The sequence below is a fragment of the Aulonocara stuartgranti genome, assembly GCF_965226115.1.
Source record: "Aulonocara stuartgranti genome assembly, chromosome: 19".
Lineage (NCBI taxonomy): Eukaryota > Metazoa > Chordata > Actinopteri > Cichliformes > Cichlidae > Aulonocara > Aulonocara stuartgranti.
The window spans coordinates 445352-469481 of record NC_138955.1 but is presented as its reverse complement, the minus strand read 5'-3'; the positions used below and the strand labels follow the sequence as shown (position 1 = coordinate 469481).

At 41.7% G+C, this 24130-nt stretch overlaps 1 protein-coding gene across 4 annotated transcripts; it reads left to right on the top strand.

Moving 5' to 3' along the window:
• The first annotated feature begins 691 nt into the window (after nucleotides 1–691).
• Nucleotides 692–24057, top strand: cep170ba (centrosomal protein 170Ba). Of its 4 annotated transcripts, none has more exons than XM_082517284.1 (19): nucleotides 692–1336; nucleotides 2224–2361; nucleotides 4625–4714; nucleotides 5484–5564; nucleotides 10926–10982; nucleotides 11420–11576; nucleotides 14133–14261; nucleotides 15264–15755; nucleotides 15834–16738; nucleotides 16900–17058; nucleotides 17469–17607; nucleotides 17727–19283; nucleotides 20101–20242; nucleotides 20550–20673; nucleotides 21104–21214; nucleotides 21299–21387; nucleotides 21785–21878; nucleotides 21965–22016; nucleotides 22120–24057. In XM_082517284.1, exons 2-19 carry the CDS (start codon nucleotides 2257–2259, stop codon nucleotides 22341–22343), a joined length of 4707 nt encoding a protein of 1568 aa, XP_082373410.1. In that variant the 5' UTR covers nucleotides 692–1336; nucleotides 2224–2256; the 3' UTR covers nucleotides 22344–24057. The 4 variants fall into 4 exon arrangements, with proteins under 4 accessions (XP_082373410.1, XP_082373409.1, XP_082373408.1 ...); XM_082517283.1 differs by having other exon boundaries at nucleotides 693–1336; nucleotides 16900–17019; nucleotides 19996–20242; XM_082517282.1 differs by having other exon boundaries at nucleotides 693–1336; nucleotides 19996–20242.
• Nucleotides 24058–24130: the final 73 nt, after the last annotated feature.

Sequence of the window (24130 nt, the reverse complement as noted above, 5' to 3'; positions counted from 1 at the left end):
TGCTGATTAAAACCTCTTTTAGGTGGAGGGCAAATTCAGCTAAACTCAACCACATTTGCCTCACAGTGAACTTAGTGTTTTGGAGCACATAATGCATGGCCAGTATATGAGAACATTGTTTTCATTGCACTCAAATGCACCATGATTCAGTAAAATATGAGTGTTAAAATAAACTGGATGGTTTATACACCCAGTATAAACACAGAAAGTCATTGTGACCTTGTGGCTTCTTTGAAATTTCCTGAATGAATCTCGTGATGAAATCTTTCTTTTTTTTTTTTTTTAACCCGGAGCAGCTCTACTGTAAATTGAAACTAGAGCGCCATCTAATGGGTGCAAGGCTTCTGCCTTTGGATTAATATTTTTTATAGCCTGCCATCATCTCCAGAGTTCTGTTTCAGCGATTATCACCACCTGTTGCAAAGTTAAACGGTGGTATTTTGTGATATTGTTTTTTTTTTAATTTAACATAGTTTATGAGTTAACATGCGCTTTGCACACTTTTAACTAATGAGCTGATTTTAACGACGACCTCCTATTGTTCGTGCTCTTAGAGGCTGTTTCTCCCAAACGCCTTCATTTCTTCTATTTAGACGGGGATGCGTTGCCAAAGCGAAACACAGGATAAACAAAGTCCGGTCGGGACACGAATAAAGCCGTAGATCGTCTATAAAAGCGGTTACTCACCAGATGGCGACTAGCGCTATGTTGTGCTGCACATGCGCGTCGAAGTTCTGAATTTATTTAGCCAATAGATAACCATTTACTTACGCTACAAACGTCAGATGTTAGAACTTTTCAACTGTATATAAAATAAATTAGGCCCATAAAAAGTCTTAGAAACCACGCTAATAAACATTACACATTTAACAAATTCAGGGCAGCCGACATTAAAGAGAAATGTATAAATAAATTAATAAAATGAAAAAATAAAGAAGGTAGGTAGACATTTTTGATATTTTAAAAAAATATACAACACTCTACCTCTGGACACGACCCTTAGCTTTCAGCTTGAAGCCGCCGCCATCTTTTCTGCTCCCGGAACCCGGACAGAGTGAGAGCTCTTACTCTCCTCTAACCTCTCGGAGAGAAAAAAACGCTTTTGATGGGGACTTGTCAAGCTACGTCAGCCCGACGGGAGGAGACGCGTTTGAGGTTTGAGTTTCGTCCGGTTGTCATTCCCGCAGGAAGGTAAGGGTGTGAGCGAACTTTACCTGCCCGTTGTCACCTGATGAGCTTGTTGTAAGTGAGTGTCGGTCGGACGTCGAATTTCCAAACTGCTGTGGGACGACAAACACTGGATTCACTCAGGAGTAAAACGGAGAAGGCTTTAAAGGTGAGTCCTTGTTGGGGGAAATCGTTTGGAGATAGCTTATTTCGTTCAAGCCGGAGGCTCACGAGCGTTAGCTAAACAACCTCACCGACAGACTCCCAACAGCTTCCTGTTTTATCAAATAAAAAAAATAAAAAAAATAGTGGTTTATTTACAAGCAGCTTGTAATTTAAAATACAAACACTGGCTTGTATTTTTTGGTTAGCTCGCAAAGGTTACAGGAAGTTAAACCTGAGCTGGAAGTTTGAATTGTTAGCCATCGTTACCTTACTCCTCACAGGAGCCATTTGCAACAAGTTTCCCGGCATGCTTCATCAAAAAGATCAACTCTAACATCTCATATCGCCTTTATTCGATTACGATATCTGCGTTTGTTACTTGTGTGAACATACTCTGCTGTGTAGCCTTTCCTGACGAGTGAAAATCTAGCTACAAAAATGGGATCCGTTTTTTTATGGCATTAGCTGGTAGTAATACAGCCAGACACAACTGGTTGGATAAAAAGATCCTCTCATTGCAGTGAGGGTTTTTCTTTGCCCTTAAAAAAAAATGATATTCAATATTGTTCAGATAGTAGCAAAATATGATTAATCCCAAAGGTTTGAAAGTTCCTGCCAAAACAGAGTCATCAACTTTATTAAGTGAAATTAAACAAAATATGACCAAACAAAATAGCTGGAGGAAAAAATACACAAGAAATTACAATGACTAATACTGCCTAAAAAGCTTGATATAAAATACTGACAAAAATCAGTGAAACAAATAATTATAAATGGAATATAAATAGCCTATTTAAAATGAAGAACAAGCACAGCAGATTTCAGATAACATTAAATTAGCATAAAGATTTTTTGCCATCCTAGATCTATTTGGTTGTCGTCTTTTCCCAGGATGCCAAGAAGGTCCTGACTCGCAACCCCAACATGAGTGTGACATCATGGTTTCTGGTGAGCAGCTCTGGCACGCGTCACAGGCTGCCACGCGAGATGATCTTCGTCGGTCGGGACGACTGCGAGCTCATGCTCCAGGTGAGTGTCACGCAGAGTGTTGTACGTGACGTTCAGGATGCTCAGGATAAGTTGCATTACTCTGCACTGATGTCTGACAGGACAGCTGGTCACACAAGTATGCGAAAAACCAGCAGGAGGCTTCTGGCATGCGTCACCTGGTTAGGTGTCTAACCAGGTGACGGTGTCTTCACTCAAAGTTGCCCCTCGCAGCCTCACAAACAATGACTTAAAAACTCAACTAAAGCATTCCCATGTGTTGCTTTTCCATGCTCTGTGTGCCACAAACACAATTTCTTTGTGGTTTTTGTGTAATATTCTCCTCCCATTTTCTTCTCGCTCTGTGTTTAGACCAGCGAAGGAAGAATGTTGCCTCGGCAGCAGTTGTTTATACTTTCCTTAGTTTGTGCGTTATGTGCAGAAAAGCCCCGCAAACCACAGAGTTGCTTATGTCCACATTTAGGCGTCGCCGCCTCATCTTTTTCCCCAGCTTGAAGCGATGCAGATATTTCTAGTGCTTGGGGCTTCTTCCTGACTTGGCACATAGCCCATTCCTGCCCTATATTGTCTTTAATGTCTTAAATGTTTTGGGTTTCTTGGGGAGTTTTTTTCCTCCCTCATTCACATTGTATCTGAAAGATTACAAGAAGAGAATCCCATTTGGCATGAGAGGCACGGATCCAGCTTAAGGGAAATTTTATCAAACCGCACAATTAAGGACCTCGCCTTGAAAGTTTGGACTTTCCATGAGTACTAGTGTTTGATCAGTCTGTATCTCCATGAGAAGTAATTAGACCGTACGCCTCTACAATGATACTGAGTGCCTTTTGTTTCTAATTCAGTGGCCTGTTATTGTTTCTTAAGCCAGAGATACGTTGTTTTCCTCTGATAAGGGGTGCAAAGGGAAGTTAAGGACTAAGAGTTATGAATTCAGATCTGTTAAACTAATCGACAAATTGATTAACCAACACTAAAAACTTAAAGTAAGTTATTTAAAAGGCGACCAATTGAGCTGATTAACACAGGCAGTACAGACTGCCTCCGACTGCTGTTTATCCCAGTTAGGGTTTGGTTTGGAACAGTTTGTGACAAGCCCATAAATTGTCCATTGAATGACCGTGTTAATTTTGCAGACAAGTTTGGCACTCAGTGAGTTCGCTTGTGCTGAGGCCCTAATGAGGAGAGAAGAAAAAGTGAGTCAGTCTGAATCACTGGCTTAGCCTGAACTTAATTGATGAAGACGCATTTTTACTCTGCTTAATAGAATAGAATAGAATAGCCCTTTTATTGTTGTTGTACATGTACAACAACATTGTGGGTACTCCACACAACTGTGTAATAGCAGATGCGTGCACAGAAACTTCAGCATTCAGAGAAGATTTTGGTAGATTAGGGCGAATAGTTAGTTTAGGGCGCGTTGGCACATCCAAAAGAAAATTCCTGTTTCAATCCCATCCATCCATCTTCTTATCCACTTCAGGGTTGTCATCGGTGGAGAGGTTGCCAGTCTATCACAAAACTAACACAGAAACACCACAACTTGCATTCACACCTTTTATCAGTTTAGACTTGCCGGTTAACTTGATCTTGTGCATGTCTGTGCGCTGTGGGAGGAAGCCAAACAGCTCCAGCCTGATGGTGGACCTTCTTGGTGCGAGGCAGCAGTGCTACCCGCTGCTCCATCTCATGCTTGGGTTTCCTAATGAAAATATTTGTGCACAGTTTTGTTAATTGGGATTGTGTGTAAACCAGAATAAAGGACTTTTTAGGTATCAAAAATAACTACTGCGGCACAGCAGTGCAGTGCTGTTGCCTCGCAGCATAAAGGTCCCAGGTCTGCATGCTGACTGGCAGTGACCTTTTCACTATAGAGGTGGCACGTTCTCTCTGAGTACTCTGTTTTTTCCCCTCGCAGTCCAGATACATTTATGTTAAGTCGACTGCTGATTCTAACGTGGCTGTAGGTGTGACTTTGAGCATGAATGGTTAGCTCTCTCTCTCTGTGTTAGCCCTGTGATGACCTGGCAACCTGTTCAAAGTGTACACCACCTCAACCCAAAACTGAATAAGCTGTTAAACTGACATAATTTCTGATAGACTCAGTGCCTATGGTGCATATCGGTAAAATTCGTACTGTCGCCACCTTCCAGAATCCCAGTTGTAAGCCTGGAAAATCTTACCTTGGGATCTCAATTTAGAATCTAAATGAATGATCACAAATTTCATGTCATGTAATCAAGTTGTCAGCACATCATGCACTTTTTTTTTTCCACATTTGTTTCAGTCTCGCAGTGTGGATAAACAGCATGCTGTCATCAACTATGACCCAAATACAGATGAGCACATGGTGAAGGACCTGGGCAGCTTGAACGGGGTGAGTGGGTCTGTCTTTACTTCCAAACTTTGTACTTCAGCTTGTGCAAAAAACAACAAAAAAAGTCTCTGGTATCACCGAAGGCTCGTGTTTCAACTGCAGTAAATCCCTTAGTACAAAAATGTGTGTGTGTGCAAACGGTTGGGCAAACAGTGACCATTCCCCCCAAAAAAAGAAAATCTTTCGATCTCACCCTGTTCCCTTGTCTCTCTGCTGCTGTTGCCACTTCACTGCACCATTATCCAAATGAAATCCTGAGCTGAGCCGTGGGAGAAACCGTTCATTGTTCTCAGTGTTTCTTTTGGCCTTAGTAACTGCAGCTAAACTAATCAGAGCAGAACAGTACGAGGGCCTATAACTGAAATCCTTCCCTAATTACCTTTGTTTCGTCTGTGTAGAATGAGAGCTACTGTTTGGTGCACAGTGTTATCCTTGTTTCTTTACTTTTAATCATCTAAAGATAAATTGAGTAACTCCTCTAACCATCTGTTAGTTAAGGGAGAAGTTAAAACAAATTGATGAACAAATTGCACATGTTTCTTTCCACCTGGCCATTTTATAAAAGCTTACTGACATTGCATAACAACATAATCTCGTCAGAGTTTTAACGTGTTGGTGGATTAACTTTCAATGGGAAAGGTCCGCTGGCAAAGCACCTTACGGTATCCGAGTGCTTGGAATTAGAAGGCCTGTCACCTGTGAGTCATTACCTTCATTAGCGAATGAACAGTGAATGTTATGAATTTTGTTTTGTTTTTCTGTTTTGCAGACATTTGTGAACGACCTCAGAATCCCAGACCAGACATATATCACCCTAAAGCTGTCAGATGTCATTCGCTTTGGTTATGATATCCTTTTTTTATACTTATGTTTTAAACTTTATGCATTTTTATTTTTTTTAATTCTGTTGGCTTAATCATCATTGGACGTGTATCATTCATACATTATCCAGACTTTCTGCTTTTGTTTTCATTGGTCTTTGGTATTCAACACAGAAAAGGACCAGGGGTCAGCAGCACTTTTTCTCACATTTATTACATTTTTTTTCTCCACCTTGATCTACTGGCATGAAAATCCTGTGTGTTTTTCAGCCAGGATAGTGAACTGTTGACCGGAAGCCGCCTGCGCCCTTTGACCTCAGGAGAAAACTAATGAGTGGTGAAATGTATGTTAGATAACACAAAGCAACACTGTTCAGTGTACAGATACACGTAGACATGCTTTGTCGTTAGAGGTGAAGGGGCACAGTTTCGAGAAGTAATTAGTGTGAATGCTTGAAAAGCATTCACAGTATTGTTCTTCTAATCTTTATTCTATTTTATTAGTGTGAATGCTTGAAAAGCATTCACAGTATTGTTCTTCTAATCTTTATTATTATATTTTCTTATTCCGTACGTTTTTTGAAAGCCTACTCCTTCAAAACCGTTCAACTTAGAAAAACCATTCAAACATCGTTAGATTCCTATTATTTTGGACATGACTGCTTCTATTTTTCTCATTTTTAACATTTATATTTTTAATTTTATTCAACTTTATTCAACAAAAATTTCCCATGTATTTCAATGGGGAGACCCTTCAAATTCTCATTCAACTTACTCATTTTTAAACTCTTACTACTTCCACATACATTGACATAGAGCCACCATTCAAACTTTAAAACGAAGACAAGACATTCAACTATTCAACTTGTATTTATCTTTTCAATATCTATTATACTTTTTCTTCAGTTCCAGTTTAAGTTTCATGATGTTTTTTCACCCGTTTCAGAGTTTATAATGGGTGTGTATGGGACGGAATGTTGGGGCTAGAGTGAGGCAGCTCAACTGCTAGAGTGAGAGGAGCAAAAAAATTAATCTTAAAATCTTTTTTAAAACTGCTGCTGTGTCCGCAGCGTTTGCTCTACAGGTATGATTTTACCCTCAAAACGTAGCCATGGCTGTCCTCTTTCATCCAATGTGTTTACTATTGTACTAGGTGTTATGGTTCTTTCATAAATGTCACCAATGCACAGCCTCCTCCCTCCAACTCTTCCATAGACTCTAATGTTAAAATGGCTCAGAAGGTTCGTTTGAAAATCAGAAGAGCATGGTGTCTTTCCACTGTCACCACGTCCATATAATAAGCTCCACAGGCATGAAAACTGAGAATTAGGTAGACTAGACATTGCTGTCGCTCACGGTGAAAGAATTTTGTCAATACGACTTTTACTTTTCATTTGGGAACGATTTGTTTCGGCCTGACTTTTCTGTTCATTTTAAGCAGCAAAAGTGAGGTGCATGTCTGTGTGCGTGTGTATGGAGCCATTGGGTGCGGTCACTATAGCAACCAGGCTCACACCTGCCTGCTTAACGAGCTCTCTCTGCCACTCTGCCAAAATTAATCTTAAACACTTCTCTTTCAACTGCTGCTGTGTCCACAGTGTTAAAGCCATCATTTTACCCTCAAAACGTCGCCATCGTTGTTCTTTTTCCAACATCTTGTCTTTCAAAGCTCAGAGATGTAAACTTTTTAAACTGTGTGGGTCCAAGTGGAGGGATCACATTTTAGTCATTCAGTGATTCAAAGAATATGACCTTTTAATATTCATTCAGATGTTTTCTGACTCTAAATGTTCTTTTCTCATTTCTTAGGGTTTTCTAATTTACATTTAAAACATTTTCAGTTTTTTTCCAACTCCTTCTTCTGTGTAACCTTCAGCTTTTAGCAGTTCAGCACCTTTGTTTTCAGGTTAAATTCGGGTTTTTTTTGTTTTTTTTAAATCTCATTCAATATTTTTAACTCAAAATTCAGCAATTAATTCATTTCAGTGCATACATTCAGATTCAAGCATTCACACTGCAGTTTCTTCAGAAAATGCACTTTCTAGTTTATTAGTGTGAATGCTTGAAAAGCATTCACAGTATTGTTCTTCTAATCTTTATTATTATTTTCTATTCCGTACGTTTTTCGCCGACTATCTCCTTCAAAACCGTTCAACTTAGAAAAACCATTCAAACACCATTAGATTCCTCTTCTTTTGGAATGGTGTGCTTCTATTTTTCTCATTTTTAACATTTATATTTTTAATTTTATTCAACTTTTTTCAACAAAAATTTCCCATGTATTTCAATGGGGAGACCCTTCAAATTCTCCTTCAACTCACTCATTTTTAAACTCTTACTACTTCAACATACGTTGACATAGAGCCACCATTCAAACTTTAAAACGAAGACAAGACATTCAACTATTCAACTTGTATTTATCTTTTCAATATCTATTATACTTTTTCTTCAGTTCCAGTTTAAGTTTCATGATGTTTTTTCACCCGTTTCAGAGTTTATAATGGGTGTGTATGGGACGGAATGTTGGGGCTAGAGTGAGACAGCTCAACTGCTAGAGTGAGAGGAGCAAAAAAATTAATCTTAAAATCTTTTTTAAAACTGCTGCTGTGTCCACAGCGTTTGCTCTACAGGTATGATTTTACCCTCAAAACGTAGCCATGGCTGTCCTCTTTCATCCAATGTGTTTACTATTGTACTAGGTGTTATGGTTCTTTCATAAATGTCACCAATGCACAGCCTCCTCCCTCCAACTCTTCCATAGACTCTAATGTTAAAATGGCTCAGAAGGTTCGTTTGAAAATCAGAAGAGCATGGTGTCTTTCCACTGTCACCACGTCCATATAATAAACTCCACAGACATGAAAACTGAGAATTAGGTAGACTAGACATTGCTGTCGCTCACGGTGAAAGAATTTTGTCAATACGACTTTTACTTTTCATTTGGGAGCGATTTGTTTCGGCCTGACTTTTCTGTTCATTTTAAGCAGCAAAAGTGAGGTGCATGTCTGTGTACGTGTGTATGGAGCCCTTGGGTGCAGTCACTATAGCAACCAGGCTCACACCTGCCTGCTTAACGAGCTCTCTCTCTCACTCTGCCAAGATTCATCTTAAACACTTCTCTTTCAACTGCTGCTGTGTCCACAGTGTTAAAGCCATCATTTTACCCTCAAAACGTCGCCATCGTTGTTCTCTTTCCAACATCTTGTCTTTCAAAGCTCAGAGATGTAAACTTTTTAAACTGTGTGGATCCAAGTGGAGGGATCACATTTTAGTCTTTCAGTGATTCTAAGAATATGACCTTTTAATATTCTTTCAGATGTTTTCTGACTCTAAATGTTCTTTTCTCATTTCTTAGGTTTTTCTAATTTACAATTAAAACATTTTCAGCTTTTTTCCAACTTCTTCTTCTGTGTAACCTTCAGCTTTTAGCAGTTCAGCACTTTTGTTTTCAGGTTAAATTCGGGTTTTTTTTTTTATCTCATTAAAAAAGTTTTAACTCAAAATTCAGCAATTAATTCATTTCAGTGCATACATTCAGATTCAAGCATTCACACTGCAGTTTCTTCAGAAAATGCACTTTCTAGTTATTATTCTGTATTCCGTACGTTTTTTGTAATCTATCTCCTTCAAAACCGTTCAACTTAGAAAAACCATTCAAACACCGTTAGATTCCTATTCTTTTGGACAACACTGCTTCTATTTTTCTCATTTTTAACATTTATATTTTTTATTTTATTCAACTTTATTTAACAAAAATTTATAATGTATTTCAATGGGGAGACCCTTCAAATTCTCATTCAAATTCCTCCTCTTTAAACTGTATCTACTTCCACATACATTGACATAGAGCCACCATTCAAACTTTAAAACGAAGACAAGACATTCAACTATTGAACTTGTATTTATCTTTTCAATATCTATTATACTTTTTCTTCAGTTCCAGTTTAAGTTTCATGATGTTTTTTCACCCGTTTCAGAGTTTATAATGGGTGTGTATGGGACGGAATGTTGGGGCTAGAGTGAGACAGCTCAACTGCTAGAGTGAGAGGAGCAAAAAAATTAATCTTAAAATCTTTTTTAAAACTGCTGCTGTGTCCGCAGCGTTTGCTCTACAGGTATGATTTTACCCTCAAAACGTAGCCATCGCTGTCCTCTTTCATCCAATGTGTTTACTATTGTACTAGGTGTTATGGTTCTTTCGTAAATGTCACCAATGCACAGCTTCCTCCCTCCAACTCTTCCATAGACTCTAATGTTAAAATGGCTCAGAAGGTTCGTTTGAAAATCAGAAGAGCATGGTGTCTTTCCACTGTCACCACGTCCATATAATAAACTCCACAGGCATGAAAACTGAGAATTCAGTAGACTAGAAGCTGCTGTCGCTCACGGTGAAAGAATTTCGTCAATACGACCTATACTTTTCATTTGGGAACGATTTGTTTCGCCCTGACTTTTCTGTTCATTTTAAGGAGCAAAAGTGAGGCGCATGTCTGTGTACGTGTGTATGGAGCCATTGGGTGCGGTCACTATAGCAACCAGGCTCACACCTGCCTGCTTAACGAGCTCTCTCTCTCTCTCTGCCAAGATTCATCTTAAACACTTCTCTTTCAACTGCTGCTGTGTCCACAGTGTTACAGCCATCATTTTACCCTCAAAACGTCGCCATCGTTGTTCTTTTTCCAACATCTTGTCTTTCAAAGCTCAGAGATGTAAACTTTTTAAACTGTGTGGGTCCAAGTGGAGGGATCACATTTTAGTCATTCAGTGATTCAAAGAATATGACCTTTTAATATTCATTCAGATGTTTTCTGACTCTAAATGTTCTTTTCTCATTTCTTAGGGTTTTCTAATTTACATTTAAAACATTTTCAGTTTTTTTCCAACTCCTTCTTCTGTGTAACCTTCAGCTTTTAGCAGTTCAGCACCTTTGTTTTCAGGTTAAATTCGTGTTTTTTTTTTGTTTTTTTTTTAATCTCATTCAATATTTTTAACTCAAAATTCAGCAATTAATTCATTTCAGTGCATACATTCAGATTCAAGCATTCACACTGCAGTTTCTTCAGAAAATGCACTTTCTAGTTGACTGCTATAAATACATTTATAGCTTTATAGGTGATGTCTCTTGATGTTTATCTGTTGTCTCATCAGTTTAGAACTGATAAGTTTCGTGATAGTGCTACAAGACAGTAAACCAGTTCACTTATTTTTTGGTTATAATAAAGATTTATTTGTTGTCTTGGTGCAAACGGAGAAATGAGCAACATTTCTGATTTTTCAATCAGAAAAAAGTAATGGTCAGTGCTCAGTATTTTCCAGTCAGGACATCTCTAATATCTAATTGTTTGAAAAGAAAAATATGTAGATTGTTTCCTTTAACTCCATCTGTACATGTGCATGTGTATATCCTGGAAAAGAGTCAACACAAAGTCCCGGAGGAAGCGCTTAAAGTAAGTAAGAGTAAGCTTCCTTTTTTAATCGTCAGTGCTCGACTGTCTTCAGCGATAGCTGTTTGCTGTAGATCCCTACTGAGAAAGACTAACATTATTTTGGTATTAAATAATATGTTAAAATAGTCACAATCTTCCCAGGCCAACTCCTACCATGGCAAACTAGAGCTTAATTATCTACAATAAATTTTTTCTTTCATATTAAATTAAATAACTTAACACTTAAAGTCATTTCTGCATGTTTAATGATGCTAGTTACTGTAGCTGAATTCAATTAAAATAAAAATGATGCATGTGTAATATTTAGAAGTTGAAGCTTGAGTCTCTGGTGGATATTCTTCCTTACAGTGTGTATATGTTAGGACGTTACAGCTGTACTGATTGTTGGCGGAAGGTTTTTCACATCCTGCTTCCCTCCTGTCTGTGTGTGTGTGCAGCATGAGAAGTACACAAGCCAGTTGCAGCTTAGCATAAAAGCCCTGGAGGCCAAGGCAAAGGAAAAACTGCACTTCCAGCACTCAGAGAAGAGCAAAGACTCTTTATCCAATGCCAAACTCCAGGACAAAGCTGAGCGTAAAGCCCACTCCCTCACAGGTAAATAATTCTATCCACACAGTTCATTTGTTAGAAGGAAGGTTGCAGGTTTTATGATAACAGAAGTAGATAAATTGTTCTGGGTGCATGAGAGAAACAGTTTTAAATGAAGTGGATTTGAATAGCTTGGTCCCACATACATGAGGAAGAGGAAGTCTGCTTGAGTCTCCATGTACTGCATGACTTTGGCCATAGATCCCTCGATAGGATGATGGCTTCTCTTATTAAGAGCTTCCCTGCTGTGGGATTAGGATGCCATGTGAGTAGAGAGGCTGATGCTACAATCCTGTGGTGTCGGTAAAAAAGTAGATCTTGACATCCCAGGGTTGCCAGAGTAAGTATACATGAGTAAGGGCTTTGCAGACAAGCAGAGGGGTAAAGAGTTAAGGACAAACAGTCTTATCTCAGTCAGACATGCCTGACGGTGGTTCAGCCACGTGCTGTAGAATTAGAAAGGTCTGTAGGTTTTTAGTCCCAGCTTGGCACTTCTGTCCATGTAGGTGATGGTAGATCTGTCACTGCTGATATTTCCAGTTCTTTCACACCCTCTTTACTCTGACATGTACTTAGTGAATTTATTATTTCACTCTATGTCAACAGCAGAACAGTCGGGGCACTGTTAAGTTAGGCATTTTATGAATGAAGCTTATTCACACCGATGAAACGTTTTCCAGCTGTAGTTAATCTAGCAAGCAGCAGCCTTGTGCTTTCTGCTCCATAATCAGGCCTTTGAGCTTAGAAGGAAAACTACAACTGTGCCTAAAATAGGACTTTTCCAGCACACGCCTCATGTTTCTCATAGCTGTGTAATTGACTGCGGCACTGCGAGAAACTCTTCTTTTGTTAGCTTTTTTTTTTTAGTAAACATCACTTTGGAGCAGAGTGTGATTATGTTGCCTGCAAGTATGAGTTCATTATTTGCAAGACATCTTTCAGTGCAAACTCTATATTTACTTGTTGCTACGCAGTTACTGCCTGCACTCAAAGGAGTCTGTGCTGTCGTGCTAAATCTACAGCCTCAGTGAGAGAAGTATGTTAGAGAAAATGAGTACACGCTTTTTAAAGTGTCACTTTCATTCATTTTGAGTTTGTTTGATGTAGGAAAGTCTCTTTGCCTCACAGAGACCGAGCTTGCATATCTCTGTTGACAAATGCTGATGCAAATTCAGTCTCTTTGGCTGAGCTTGTTTAAGGTCTTGATATGTTATTTTGCCTCATATTAGGTTTGTTTTCTTTTAATTCTGACAAGCCTCGTAGAGAAGGGAAAAAAAAGACGTGTGTGTCTTTTTCTGTGCTTGTTTTCCCCTGCAGCTGTACAGGATGTGGAGTGACTCCAATCCTCCAGCTGTCTGCAGCACAGGACACTTCACTTGTACAGTGTGTGACTCAGTCGGGCCTACATTACTGTGCCAGGACCCAGGGCTATTTAGTATTGAGAGGAAAAAAAGAGGGCATGAAATTAACAGTTCAGCGTTCCCAGTGGTTGCTCTTGTAGTGGCTTCCTTTTTAAAGTTTCCATACTTAACAAATCCAGTAAGTTATAACAATAGCTAAAACAAAAATTCACTTTTTTTGCTTTTTAGCTACCTCCAAACACAGTACCTAATGTCCCTAATAACTGCCACCTTTATTTTGGGAGATTATGTCCCGTCTTTGTTGTACCTCTGTGTCTGTGCACAGTTTGAGATGCCAAATAATACACTTAGCATAACCTTGCTCTGTGTACTGAAGCTGCTACACTCGCCCACATTTTCTTTAGCTAAAAGGGGAAGATTAAATAAGTGGAAAGGAATCTGTAACGTGCCCCTCTGCCTCTTCGGTCACTGTGTTGATGTCTTATTGTGTGTGTCCAAGGCAACAGTGGTCAAGTGCTGCTGATACTTGGGATTGTGCAGCCACATTAAACTCAGAAGAGCTTGTTTATCCTATTTATCAGGCCAAACGGCAGCTTCTAGATGATCTGATTAGTAGAGGCTGGCTGGCTTGTGTGGAACAGTATGCCAGGTTATATGGCAAGTCTTGCTAAACACATATCATCAGCAAATTTAGCCAAGCTAACTAGTCTCAAATTTAAGAGAATATATGCAGAGACCTCTGTATACATAAAGCCTTTGCGTGCCCAGCTTACTCTATATCCTGGACCGATTTCTTCCATTTTTCCTATAAAGATTAGGATTAGCTGTACTGTCCTCACATGAGGAGGATTATGTTTTGGTGGTTTGCTGATACATCTGGCATCACAGTTTGACCTCCCTACCCCCACTACACTCTCTGTGTCATGGGAATGTGTGGGAGCTCTGAAACATCCAAAGGCCACTTGCAGCGTAAGGCTTTGTTTCTGAGCTCCAGCATTGTGTAACTTTTTATTGTTGCAACGTCAAACAAAACACTGTTTTGTCATGTGACTAACAAACTTATTGGATTATAAAACCAAGCAGTGGTTTAAATTCACGTCTTTGTTGGCTCTTTCTTTGTTCCTACCATTCCTCCCTGCACCTTTTAGTATATTATGTACCTGATTGTGTTTGTGTCTGTCTGTGGGCTTTTTCCTGCTAGCCTCCACAGATGCTCCGATATCCAAGCCCACGCCTCTGTATGGCCAGCCTTCCTGGTGGGGAGAAGATGAGGACCCGGCCAACAAAAAGGAGAGCAGAGGTGGAAAATTTCCAGAGAAGGAATCTCCAGGTCAGTGAATCTGTCTTATATTTCTACATGCAATCACTGTAAACTCCTTTCATTTGGTGTATGCCTTCAGAAGTGTTTGTCTTTACAAGCAGAATGTATTTTATATTAGTGATTTTAATTGCATTTATTGGATATTCCCATGTTTGTGAATTAGATTTAAAGTTGCCTTTTTTGTGGCATTTGATGTTCTCTGTGGGTCACTGAGAGGTAGATGGTGTTAAGTCCAAGGCAGGTCCCTGGCTGTCAGTTGTGGACTGATAGCCAGGCCAAACCAGTGGCTGTCTGCCTCATGATGGATTATGACCATCTAAGCCGATGATGGTGATTGTTCTCCTCACGTTGCCCAGACTGAAACAGATTATTCCCCCTCAACTACCCTCCACTGGACTCTGAACTCCTAAAGTGGTATTTGGCCACACCCAGCTGGCATCCAAAGACCAATCACATGATTTGTTTTCCCAGCCTACCGTCTGGAACCCATCCATCCGCTTCCGCTTCTCCTTTTCAGGGTCGCGGGGGGCGCTGGAGCCTATCCCAGCTGTCATAGGGCGAGAGGCGGGGTCCACCCTGGACAGGTCGCCAGTCTGTCGCAGGGCCAACACACAGGGACAGACAACCATTCACTCGCACATTCACAACTAGTGACAATTTGGATTATTCAATTAACCTATCCCCACAAGCTGCATGTCTTTGGACGGTGGGAGGAAGCCGGAGTACCCGGAGGGAACCCACGCAAACACATGCAAACTCCACACAGACCTGATGGTGGAATTGAACTCAGGACCTTCTTGCTGTGCGGCAACAGTGCTAACCACCGTGCTGCCCCACCGTCTGGAACCTTCATGTTATTTATGGCTCTTATTTTCAGGAAATGTTTAGTGGTTATGCTTTAAGAGATTTACATAAATCTGAGTTCCTTTAACTTTGAGTTAGGAACTTTGATATAAGTGTGACAATATTCTAATATTCAGCACACTAAAAGCTTTTTTTTATTGACAACAGAACCTGCTAAAGATGTGCCCACATATGAGAGCAATGGCTCTCTGCCAGACAGTCAGGCTAAGCCCATCTTCTCCTACCGCCGGGAGCCCAGTTACTTTGAGATCCCAACAAAGGAGTTCCAGCAGCGTCCTACCAAGAAACCAGAGTCGCAGGTTCATGAAGTTCCAACAAAAGACACAGCAGATGCCTCTGACTGCATCTCCTCCACCCCCACACCCCCTGTGGTTCAAAGCCACGCATCCTTTACCATCGAATTTGATGAATGCACGCCAGGTAAAATAAAAATCAAGGACCATGTGACCAAGTTTTCTTTCCGTCAGCGTAAGCAACCTTCCACTGAGGTTGCTAGCACACCTACTGAGGTGATGTCAGCAGAGAGTAAAGTTGCTGACTGGCTCGTCCAAAGCAGCGCTAGCATGATGGGAAAGAGCTCGCAAGATGAAGATGTGTGCAGCACAAACAGTGACCCATCTCTTCTGAAGACCACCAAGAGTGAGTCTCTTATACACCATCTGTTTACTCTAGTTTTAGATGAAATACTGTGTTAACTTGTTCTCCTTCCATCAACAGCAAACTACCATGAAGACGGTTCTCAAAGTGATTCGGGGCACCCAGCACTCAATGGAAATAACTTTCTCCAGTTAGAACATCAGGATTCTCCACAAGCCTTGAGAGCTTCCCCACCACAGCGATTTCTCTCCCCTGACTCAGTGGAGCCTGTGTCTGGCTCTCCACCAGAGTCCCAGTCCCTTTCCAGTCTTGCTAAAGCTGAGCCCCACCCAGCCTTTGTGATTGAACTCATTGACGACAACCAGAGAAAGAAGCGTTCCCAGTCCATCAATATCATGGCCCCACCAGAACCCTCCAGTCTCAGGCCACAGCTGGAGAAAGTAAAGAAAAGCTCAAGTCCGACTGGGGAGAGACAAGTCACACCTCCATCTTCCACCACTACTCCACCAACCCAACGGTACACTATCCCCCTGAAGGGCCCTGCTTCTATGGGCTCCCAAAGAGCTGGCTCTCTACGAAGGGAAAAGACTGAAGAACGGATCAGCACCAGCCTTTCCTCCCGCTCATCCTCATCTGTGTCCGCAAGACCATTTAGCAGCGTGGGCCGCAAATCTAAACTCACCCAGGAGTTTACTGCTGAATTACTGAAACAAGCAAAGGAGATCTCTTCTGCCACCTGGGAGAGAAATACTACAGCATCTAAAGCAGGGTCAGGGCCAGCATCACAGTCTGGCCAAATTACCACTAGCCCCGCTCATTTCCAGCCTCAAACTTCCTCGCCAATTCATAAACCTGTCCCCCTCAAGGCTCCTGTTATGCCCCCAGCATCTCAAAGTTTTGACGTTAAGAGCCCCACAGGCCCCAGAAATGAAGAGGAGGACAGTCTGAGTGACGCAGGAACCTACACTATTGAAACAGATGTTCACGATAAGGAGCTGGAAGAGGCACGGAGCAAGATTGACCAGGCAAGTTCTTTCACGTATGCTCGTTTTAAAAGAAATAAGGCAGCTTTGCTAATTACCGGTCTCCTCGTGTTTCTCGGAGTGAAGTCCTGAGCCATGAACATTAGCAGTCCTGCTTTGCCTCTCTGTGCACTTATCCACTTGCAATGCTTTGTTCCTGACAGGTGTTTGGTGTCGTTGACAGCCCAGAGCGAACGAACCTGAGTGAAGCAGAAACACCGTCAGCATTTAGGCCTGTTATTGTTCAGGGCAGGGAGGAGCATAGTCAGAAAAGTTGTGGGGAGGTGAGGCCAGCTCCAGAGCAGGGACAGAGTCTGGTGAAGGTAAACTTTCCTGCTCAGGGTTGAATGATGAATTGATAGATGATTGATCATTTTAATGTAACAATGATTATTTTCAGTCGGTAAGACTCAAGTGTCTGATTGCACCAATCGGGATGTAGTGCTTCCTTGATTTGCCTTCTTGGTTTTTGCTCTTTTTTCGGTGTCTCTCTTTTGATTTGTGCACTTGCCTCTTCTTTGCACACAGGCTCTGGGTTCATGATCGTTTGGGTTTTTCTTTTCTAACCAAATAAAAGAAAACAGAAAACCAAACCACGTGTTTAGTACAACATGTTAGGGTTCAAGTGCATACAGCACTTGAACCAGATTGCTCTTTTGGAATTTATAATAACTGGAACTAAGGGAATTATATTTTTAACAGTAATGAATAACTTGTATGCCATCTTTTACAGGTTCAGTCAGGAGGTGCAGTCTTACAGGGGGCTCCTAAGTGGATGTCTTGCTGGGCCAGCTTGGCAGACAGCTATGCAGAATCTGGGCCTTCGTCCGGCCTCTTTGACATCCATTCCCAGATGGGACTGTCAGAAGGGGGTAAGCCACCTAACCAGCCATTGCTCTATTTGAAATGATAATGAGACACCCTGATGAATATGAATGATATTCAGCGTCATCGTCTGTGGTTAATATGCATTAAAACTGTTCCACTTCAGCACGAGGCACAATCGTCCACAAGGCTACGCTCAGCCAAAGCCAAGAAAGAGTTCAGCGCGGCCTGCAGCTGACATCACCGGGGGAGAAGAGTGACATTCCAGCTCCCAGCATTCATGTTCATTATGACCCAAATTCAACATTTGATGTTGAAGATAACAGCTTGGGGGTCCCTGACGCTCAAGACTGCATTCACAGGTTAACTGTGCAGGACGATGTAGAGCCTGACAGCCTGAGTGATGCCAGCAAGTCAGATGATGGATCTATTGTAGAGCAGAAGAGGAAGCCTCTGTCGGACCAAAATGGAGACAAGCGCACGCTCCCGGCCAAGTCTACATCTTTTTACATCGGGTCAGAGGAGGAGGTGGTGCCTAAGGCTGAGAGAAAACAGGTGACCAAAACCTTTTCAACAGCCACTCTGACCAAACTGAGAGGCAGTCAGGAGTCTGCAAGAGTCAAACCTGTTGTATCAGCTCCTGTACTGAGCCAGGCAACACAGAGGCCAGAGGGTAAAGAAGCATCCCCGTTATTCAGACAGGAGAGCTTCACGAAGGAGCGATCTAGCAGCACCAGGTTGCCTAACATCTCTAGCCAGCCTGCTCAAAGAGATCTAAACCCTGAATTACTGCAGAGAGCTAACAGTCAGGACACGCATTCATTTCTCAAAGAGACTGAAGATGTTCTGGCTGTACTGGAAGCCAAACTCCAAGCAGGACAAACCAACACTCCATCTCCTGTTATGGACTCTCTTTCTGGGGAGTCTGATGTGGACACCTCCAGTACAGTCAGCCAACACAGCAGTAAGACAAAGCCAAGCACACTAACAAAAAAAGTGTCGGTCAGTGGCCTCCAGAGAGAGAGGTCTTCAGCTAGCCTAACTAGTCAGGATTCGACTCAGCAGTCCTCAGAAAAGCACCGTACTCAGGAAGCAGAAAGGAGCAACAGGACTGAACCTCTGAGGAGGCCAGTCGGATTGAGACGCAGTGTGGGAAAACGTGGTTCCACAGACCTTAGTGATGACCACCAGAGCTTACCATACTCTGATCAGGAGTCAAACAGCAAACAAACACGCAAATACACAATTCCCCTTCAGAAGGAGGATACCAAGAGCTCCAGAGTGTCCCAGGCACTGAGTCGTGCCAACAGTCTATCAGCCCCAAGACCCACCAGGACTTCCATGCTGCGCCGGGCTCGCCTCGGAGAGGCCTCAGACAACGAGGGCACAGAGACTGATAAGCTGTACCAGGAGGCCAACAACACCCCAGCTAAGCAGCCCCAGGAAGCCAAGAAACTCTCCAGGCTGGATATGCTGGCCATGCCTCGGAAACGGACGAGCTCATTTAACACACCCAGTGACAACGAGGCCTCCTCCACCCCACAGTGGACAGGCAGAAGCACAGGATTTTCCAACCGCAGCGCAGAGCTGGGTGTCAGCTCCACTCGTAGGGCCTCTGGTCCAGGGCCAAAGCCGGGAGAAAGGCCACAGAAGGCAGCACTCAACAGAACTCCAATCACTCGTGTTCGCTCCAGCAGTGCCAAATATGCCAGCAGCACAGCAAGTAAGTATAGTACCGGCACTTACACACCATCTGTTCTTATATATTTAAGTGCAGGGCCTTATCAGCCATAAAAATGAACTCGGATTTAGCATTGTGGGAATGACATGCCTGCAATGTGTGTCAGACATGACAGAGAATTGGTCTGAAGCCTTTATAAGTCTCAGCTAATATAACCGATTTCTCAGCTCTGCAATTAAGAACTTTTTCATCAAACAACAGCTGTGTGTGAAGGAAACTAACACTAATATTAATTCTCCAATGTTCAATATCTTTCATCTGCACAGTGTACACTCATTGAAGTGAAGGCTGGATTGCCGTTTCTTTATGCAGCCGTGCTTTGAGAGTGTATTACTGGTCCTGACTTTAACACAATATGTTTCACATTACACATCAACTTGTATTATTTTTTAAACTCATTTATTCCTATCTGTACTCAGCCGCTGTACTGTGGAAGTCTAGTGTTCATTTGAGTTTGGTTCAGACCCCCCCTTAAAAACAACAACAGTAAATTGTTGGAAAGTCATGAAGACTTCCACAGCATCATGTCTGTCTCTTGTTCGGGGAAATGTTTTGGGGGTTTCTATTAAAACACTCAGTGGGGTTTTTTTTCTTTTTCTTGGTGGTTCTTTCATGGCATCTCTTTCTCTCTCTCCTGTTTTCCCAACTTATTTGTCCTCGTCTTCCAAAACTCTAACCAATTCACAACACCAAGGCTCTAGGCGACGACAGAAAGGCTCTGACTATACCTCTACCTCAGATGAGGAGTACGACTCAAACCAGAGCACTCCTAAACACAAACGCTCCCAACCTTCCTCAGCTTCTCATAGCCCACGCAATCCGGTTCGGCCGCAGCCGATCGTGGCCCTGCGCCCGAAACACCGCGGCAGAGACTCTGAAGAGGAGACCAACGAGGGAGATGCCTTCCACAACTGGTCCACACACAGTGCTGAGATTGCACGGTAAGAAATATGACAGGCTGGGCGTTTCTGGTGTGAATACTTGGGTTTTCCAGCAAACGCAAACAGTTTTAAGCATTTATTTTTGTTTCATTAGTTAAGGGTTGTGTGAAAAATCACAGTAGATGATGATTTTTATCTGTTCAAACAGTTAATTTACTTCACTGCAACACTAAACTTGAATATATATTATTGGATATTTCCTTTAGTTTCTTGCAAAAATATTTGCATTGACTTTGTTGTGGAGAATTGGTTTAAAAGGAATACTTAAATTCAATACAATATGGATTTATTAATTTTTTTATTGAAGGTTGAGTCAAGATCTGGCCAAAGACTTGGCAATATTAGCCAGAGAGATCCACGATGTAGCGGGTGATGGCGAGCCCGGAGAGGAGTGCAGTGCACCAGGCTCCACGGCGGCTTCTAATGAACAGGTACCGTTGTTACCTTAAACTTCAAGTGAACGAGTGAGGGCATTTTTGACGGCAGTCATGTGTTAACATGTGCTGTTATGATGTTTTTAATTGTAAAGCCATTTCCTGCTATGGATTTGTTTACCTCTCTTACAGCTTTGGTATTTGTTTTAAAGGAATTGGCTCATAATTGAAAATTATATGGGACCATTTATGACTTAAACATTTTTTTTGTAGTTTCCACCACATTTTAAAATTTTACAGTGATTCATAGCTTATAGACCGATATTAGCCCAAAGTGACGATGAAAGAGCTCAGATGAAGATGATTCTAGTCATCTCTTTTTAAATAAAATAAAGGAAAACCATAGTTACACTAAGTCTTCTAATGCATTTACCTGCCATTAAAAAATAAAAAACGTATTTCTTTATTTCATCTTTTTCTTGATCAGCATGTTTCAGAGGCTAACAGTTACCAGAAAGTCCCCCCAAGTTCTGCACCATTAGGGGAAGCTGAGCAGAGCTGGAGTGACCGTGAACACAACTCCAGGAGCAGAGAAGAGGTCAGACATGATCAGTTGCTTCTCCTTTAGATATCCTGTAACGAGAGCTCTTTTATAAAAGTGTTTTATTGTTGTCCCCCTCAGGGCGTTGTGGACACTGCGATGCTGAATCCGGTGTCTCAGGTCATAATTGCTATCAGAGAAAACACGGAGCAGCTCGCTGACAAAATGAAGTAAGATACTAAGAAGAGCAGACACCATGAACACTTAAACTCCTCTCTTTCCATTCCTGATCTGGCTTTGATGAAAAACTTTATTGATCCTGTCTGACAGCCAGACTGCAGTGAGCATCAGCTCTAATTTAATTACTGTAACTTAGTGAGTCAGCTCACAGACAGATTGGCTGACGATATGGGACCAAGAGCAGAGATCTAATCTAAGTAAATGAGACACAGATGAAAAAACTGTTTCCTCTGCTACATGCGGCTTCAGCTTGTCTTTTCCTGGTCGTTATTTGGTAATGTTTCAGACGTCAAACGAAAGCTGTGGCTTACTTTTGCTGTGATAAATTCTGCAAAATGATCAGTGTCAGAGAGCAGAACGTTGACTGAAAGGCACCTCTGCACACAGGGTGATGTTCCAGGACAGAGTGGATATCTGGGAAGAGATTGAGGCCAAGGTCGATTCTGAAAATAATGTCCCGTTTGCAAAAACATCCAACAAGGTTAGTGTGCTTTTGGTTGAATGACAGGATAAACACATGCTGGTAAACGCTGCATGTTTGAGCCAAGTTAGACGTCTGTGTTTCAGGAAATCTCATCTATCTTGAAAGAACTCAGGAGAGTTCAGAGACAACTCGAAGGTGAGTCATTCAGACCCTTTAGAAACTATTTAAATGGAAATAATTTTAAAATAATTTTCTTGTGGCTGATGACTAATTTCAATTATTTTTTTTTAATATTTAGTCATTAACACAGTCATGGAGCCCAGCTGGCAGCCTGGAGCTACCAAGACCTCAGCCACTGCAGTCTCCTCCTCATCTGGAGTTCACACTAGCAAGCATTCTTCCTCACGAGACTGGAGAACGGTGCACTCCATTTTCAAGCGTGGCGGTGGCCCGAGGCCCAGCGAGAGGGTCAGGAGAGCGGCTGCGACCCCAGACGATGTCAGAGAGGGATATTTAGTCTGAGATCTGGCACAAACACGCAGGTCCAGCCAGTCCACTCCAAACAGCCAGGTGCCAGACCTCTGTGCGCACAAAGGAAACCCAAAGGAGGGAAGTGAGACTTTGTTCACAGAAGTGCATCCTCCTGCACACACAAACACACACACTACTGCACTATAAGCACACCCACCTGTGTAAGGATGTAACACACTGAGAGAGACCACAAAGCTATACTTGATTGTGTGTGTTACAGATAGTCGTCATTATTTGCCAATGTTGTTATCACCAGCACTTTTTTTTTCTTTAATAAAAGATCATCATAATTAGCTGCCCAGAGAAAAACAAGCCTGAACATAATCATCCCAGGGAAGTCTTCAGATACGTCAAACATGTGTGTTTAGTGACAAATCATCATTGAGGAAGTATTTTATTTTTATAATAGCAAGAACTAAAGTTAATACTCGCACATGCTGATATGCTGTGTGCTCCATCCTCAGTAACTCCCCACGCTTATTGTTTTTTGTTTGCCTCCTTCCTCTTTGTGGGGTAGAATGAAAATGTATTTTTTAGGGGATTTTTTCCTGAGACACTGGTATTTTGTAACTGACACAGCACGGCTGTAGGTACGAGTTAGTCGCCTTTTGTGCCAGAATAGTTTGTTACTATTACGCAATCGCTACAAGCCAATTTTGTGTGCACGCTGGTACTATTTCCCTCGTCGGCACTACGCTTTTGTCCAACAGAGGGTGAAAAAAATCCACTTCAGGAGTGTGCAATCTAAATGGAGGAACGGGTGTGCTCTATAAGTAAATCAGCAAGCAATCACAAACTCTGGCTGCAGCTTTAGAGTATTCCCAGCCCTTCTAACTTTTGTAAAATTTCTTATTTTTATATTTGTGTCAAACACTTTGGGAGCTTTGGATTGTTTTCCACGCCTCAAGCAAAATTTGGCTCCAAGGTTTGTCCAAAGACGAACACGATTTCAAGGACGAGAAATGTGTCGTCTTTATCTGTTTCTGCACGACACCTCGGCCCTTCGAGTCGTGAGAGATGTAATGTTATTTATGACCAAGTAAATTGTATGAAATTGTTAAAAAATTTTGATGATAGCAGCTGATTTGTTAACGTGTGTGTAAATGTCTAAAGATCGTCTACACGTCCTACAGGTTACCTCTCAATCTCGTCTTTTTGCACTGAGGTAGTACAGCGTCATCCCTCTTTAAGCCGATACGCTGCAAACTGAAAGCTTTGACTCTCCGGTGAAAGATTGTAAGAATCCGATGCTGACACAGGAGGCCGAAGCAGGGAACTCCGGCAAGCTTCTCAGTTTCCCTCTTCCTAGTCTGGACCATGCATGTGATTGTAACTGGGAAGTACCTACAAAAGTGCCACATTAGCTGCATGGGATAAAGTTTCATGCGGGCGAGTACAGTGGTTGTTTACAGACTCCAGCAAAATTTGAATGTTTTTCTTCTTGTCATTCTCAACCCGTTGCTGCTATTCATCTTCTGTGGGATAGTATTTCCACTTAGCTTTAGTCCGACACGGTCCGCTGAAGATTTAAAATGTGTGTATCAAATTTCTGTCCCCTGTTTTGGATCTTCAGTTTCTGTTTCCATTCCTTCCCTACCCAAATGATTTGGTTGTAATTTGATAGCTGTTATTTATGTTTGGTTATTTGTGTAAGATGTCAGATATGTTTTGTTTTTTTCCAAATAAATGTGATTAGTAAACCTGTTTTGCTTTTTGTCATCTGTTATCTCTTGTTACACTCTACCCCTCCCCATGCTACAGAACTACCCAAAAAACCT

Coding starts and splice junctions, on each gene's coding strand:
- cep170ba (XM_082517282.1), top strand. CDS start 2,257: ATGAGTGTGACATCATGGTTTCTGGTGAGCAGCTCTGGCACGCGTCAC. Junction 15,756..15,833: donor TCTTCTGAAGACCACCAAGA/GTGAGTCTCTTA, acceptor TTCCATCAACAG/CAAACTACCATGAAGACGGT. Junction 22,017..22,119: donor AGTTCAGAGACAACTCGAAG/GTGAGTCATTCA, acceptor TTTAATATTTAG/TCATTAACACAGTCATGGAG.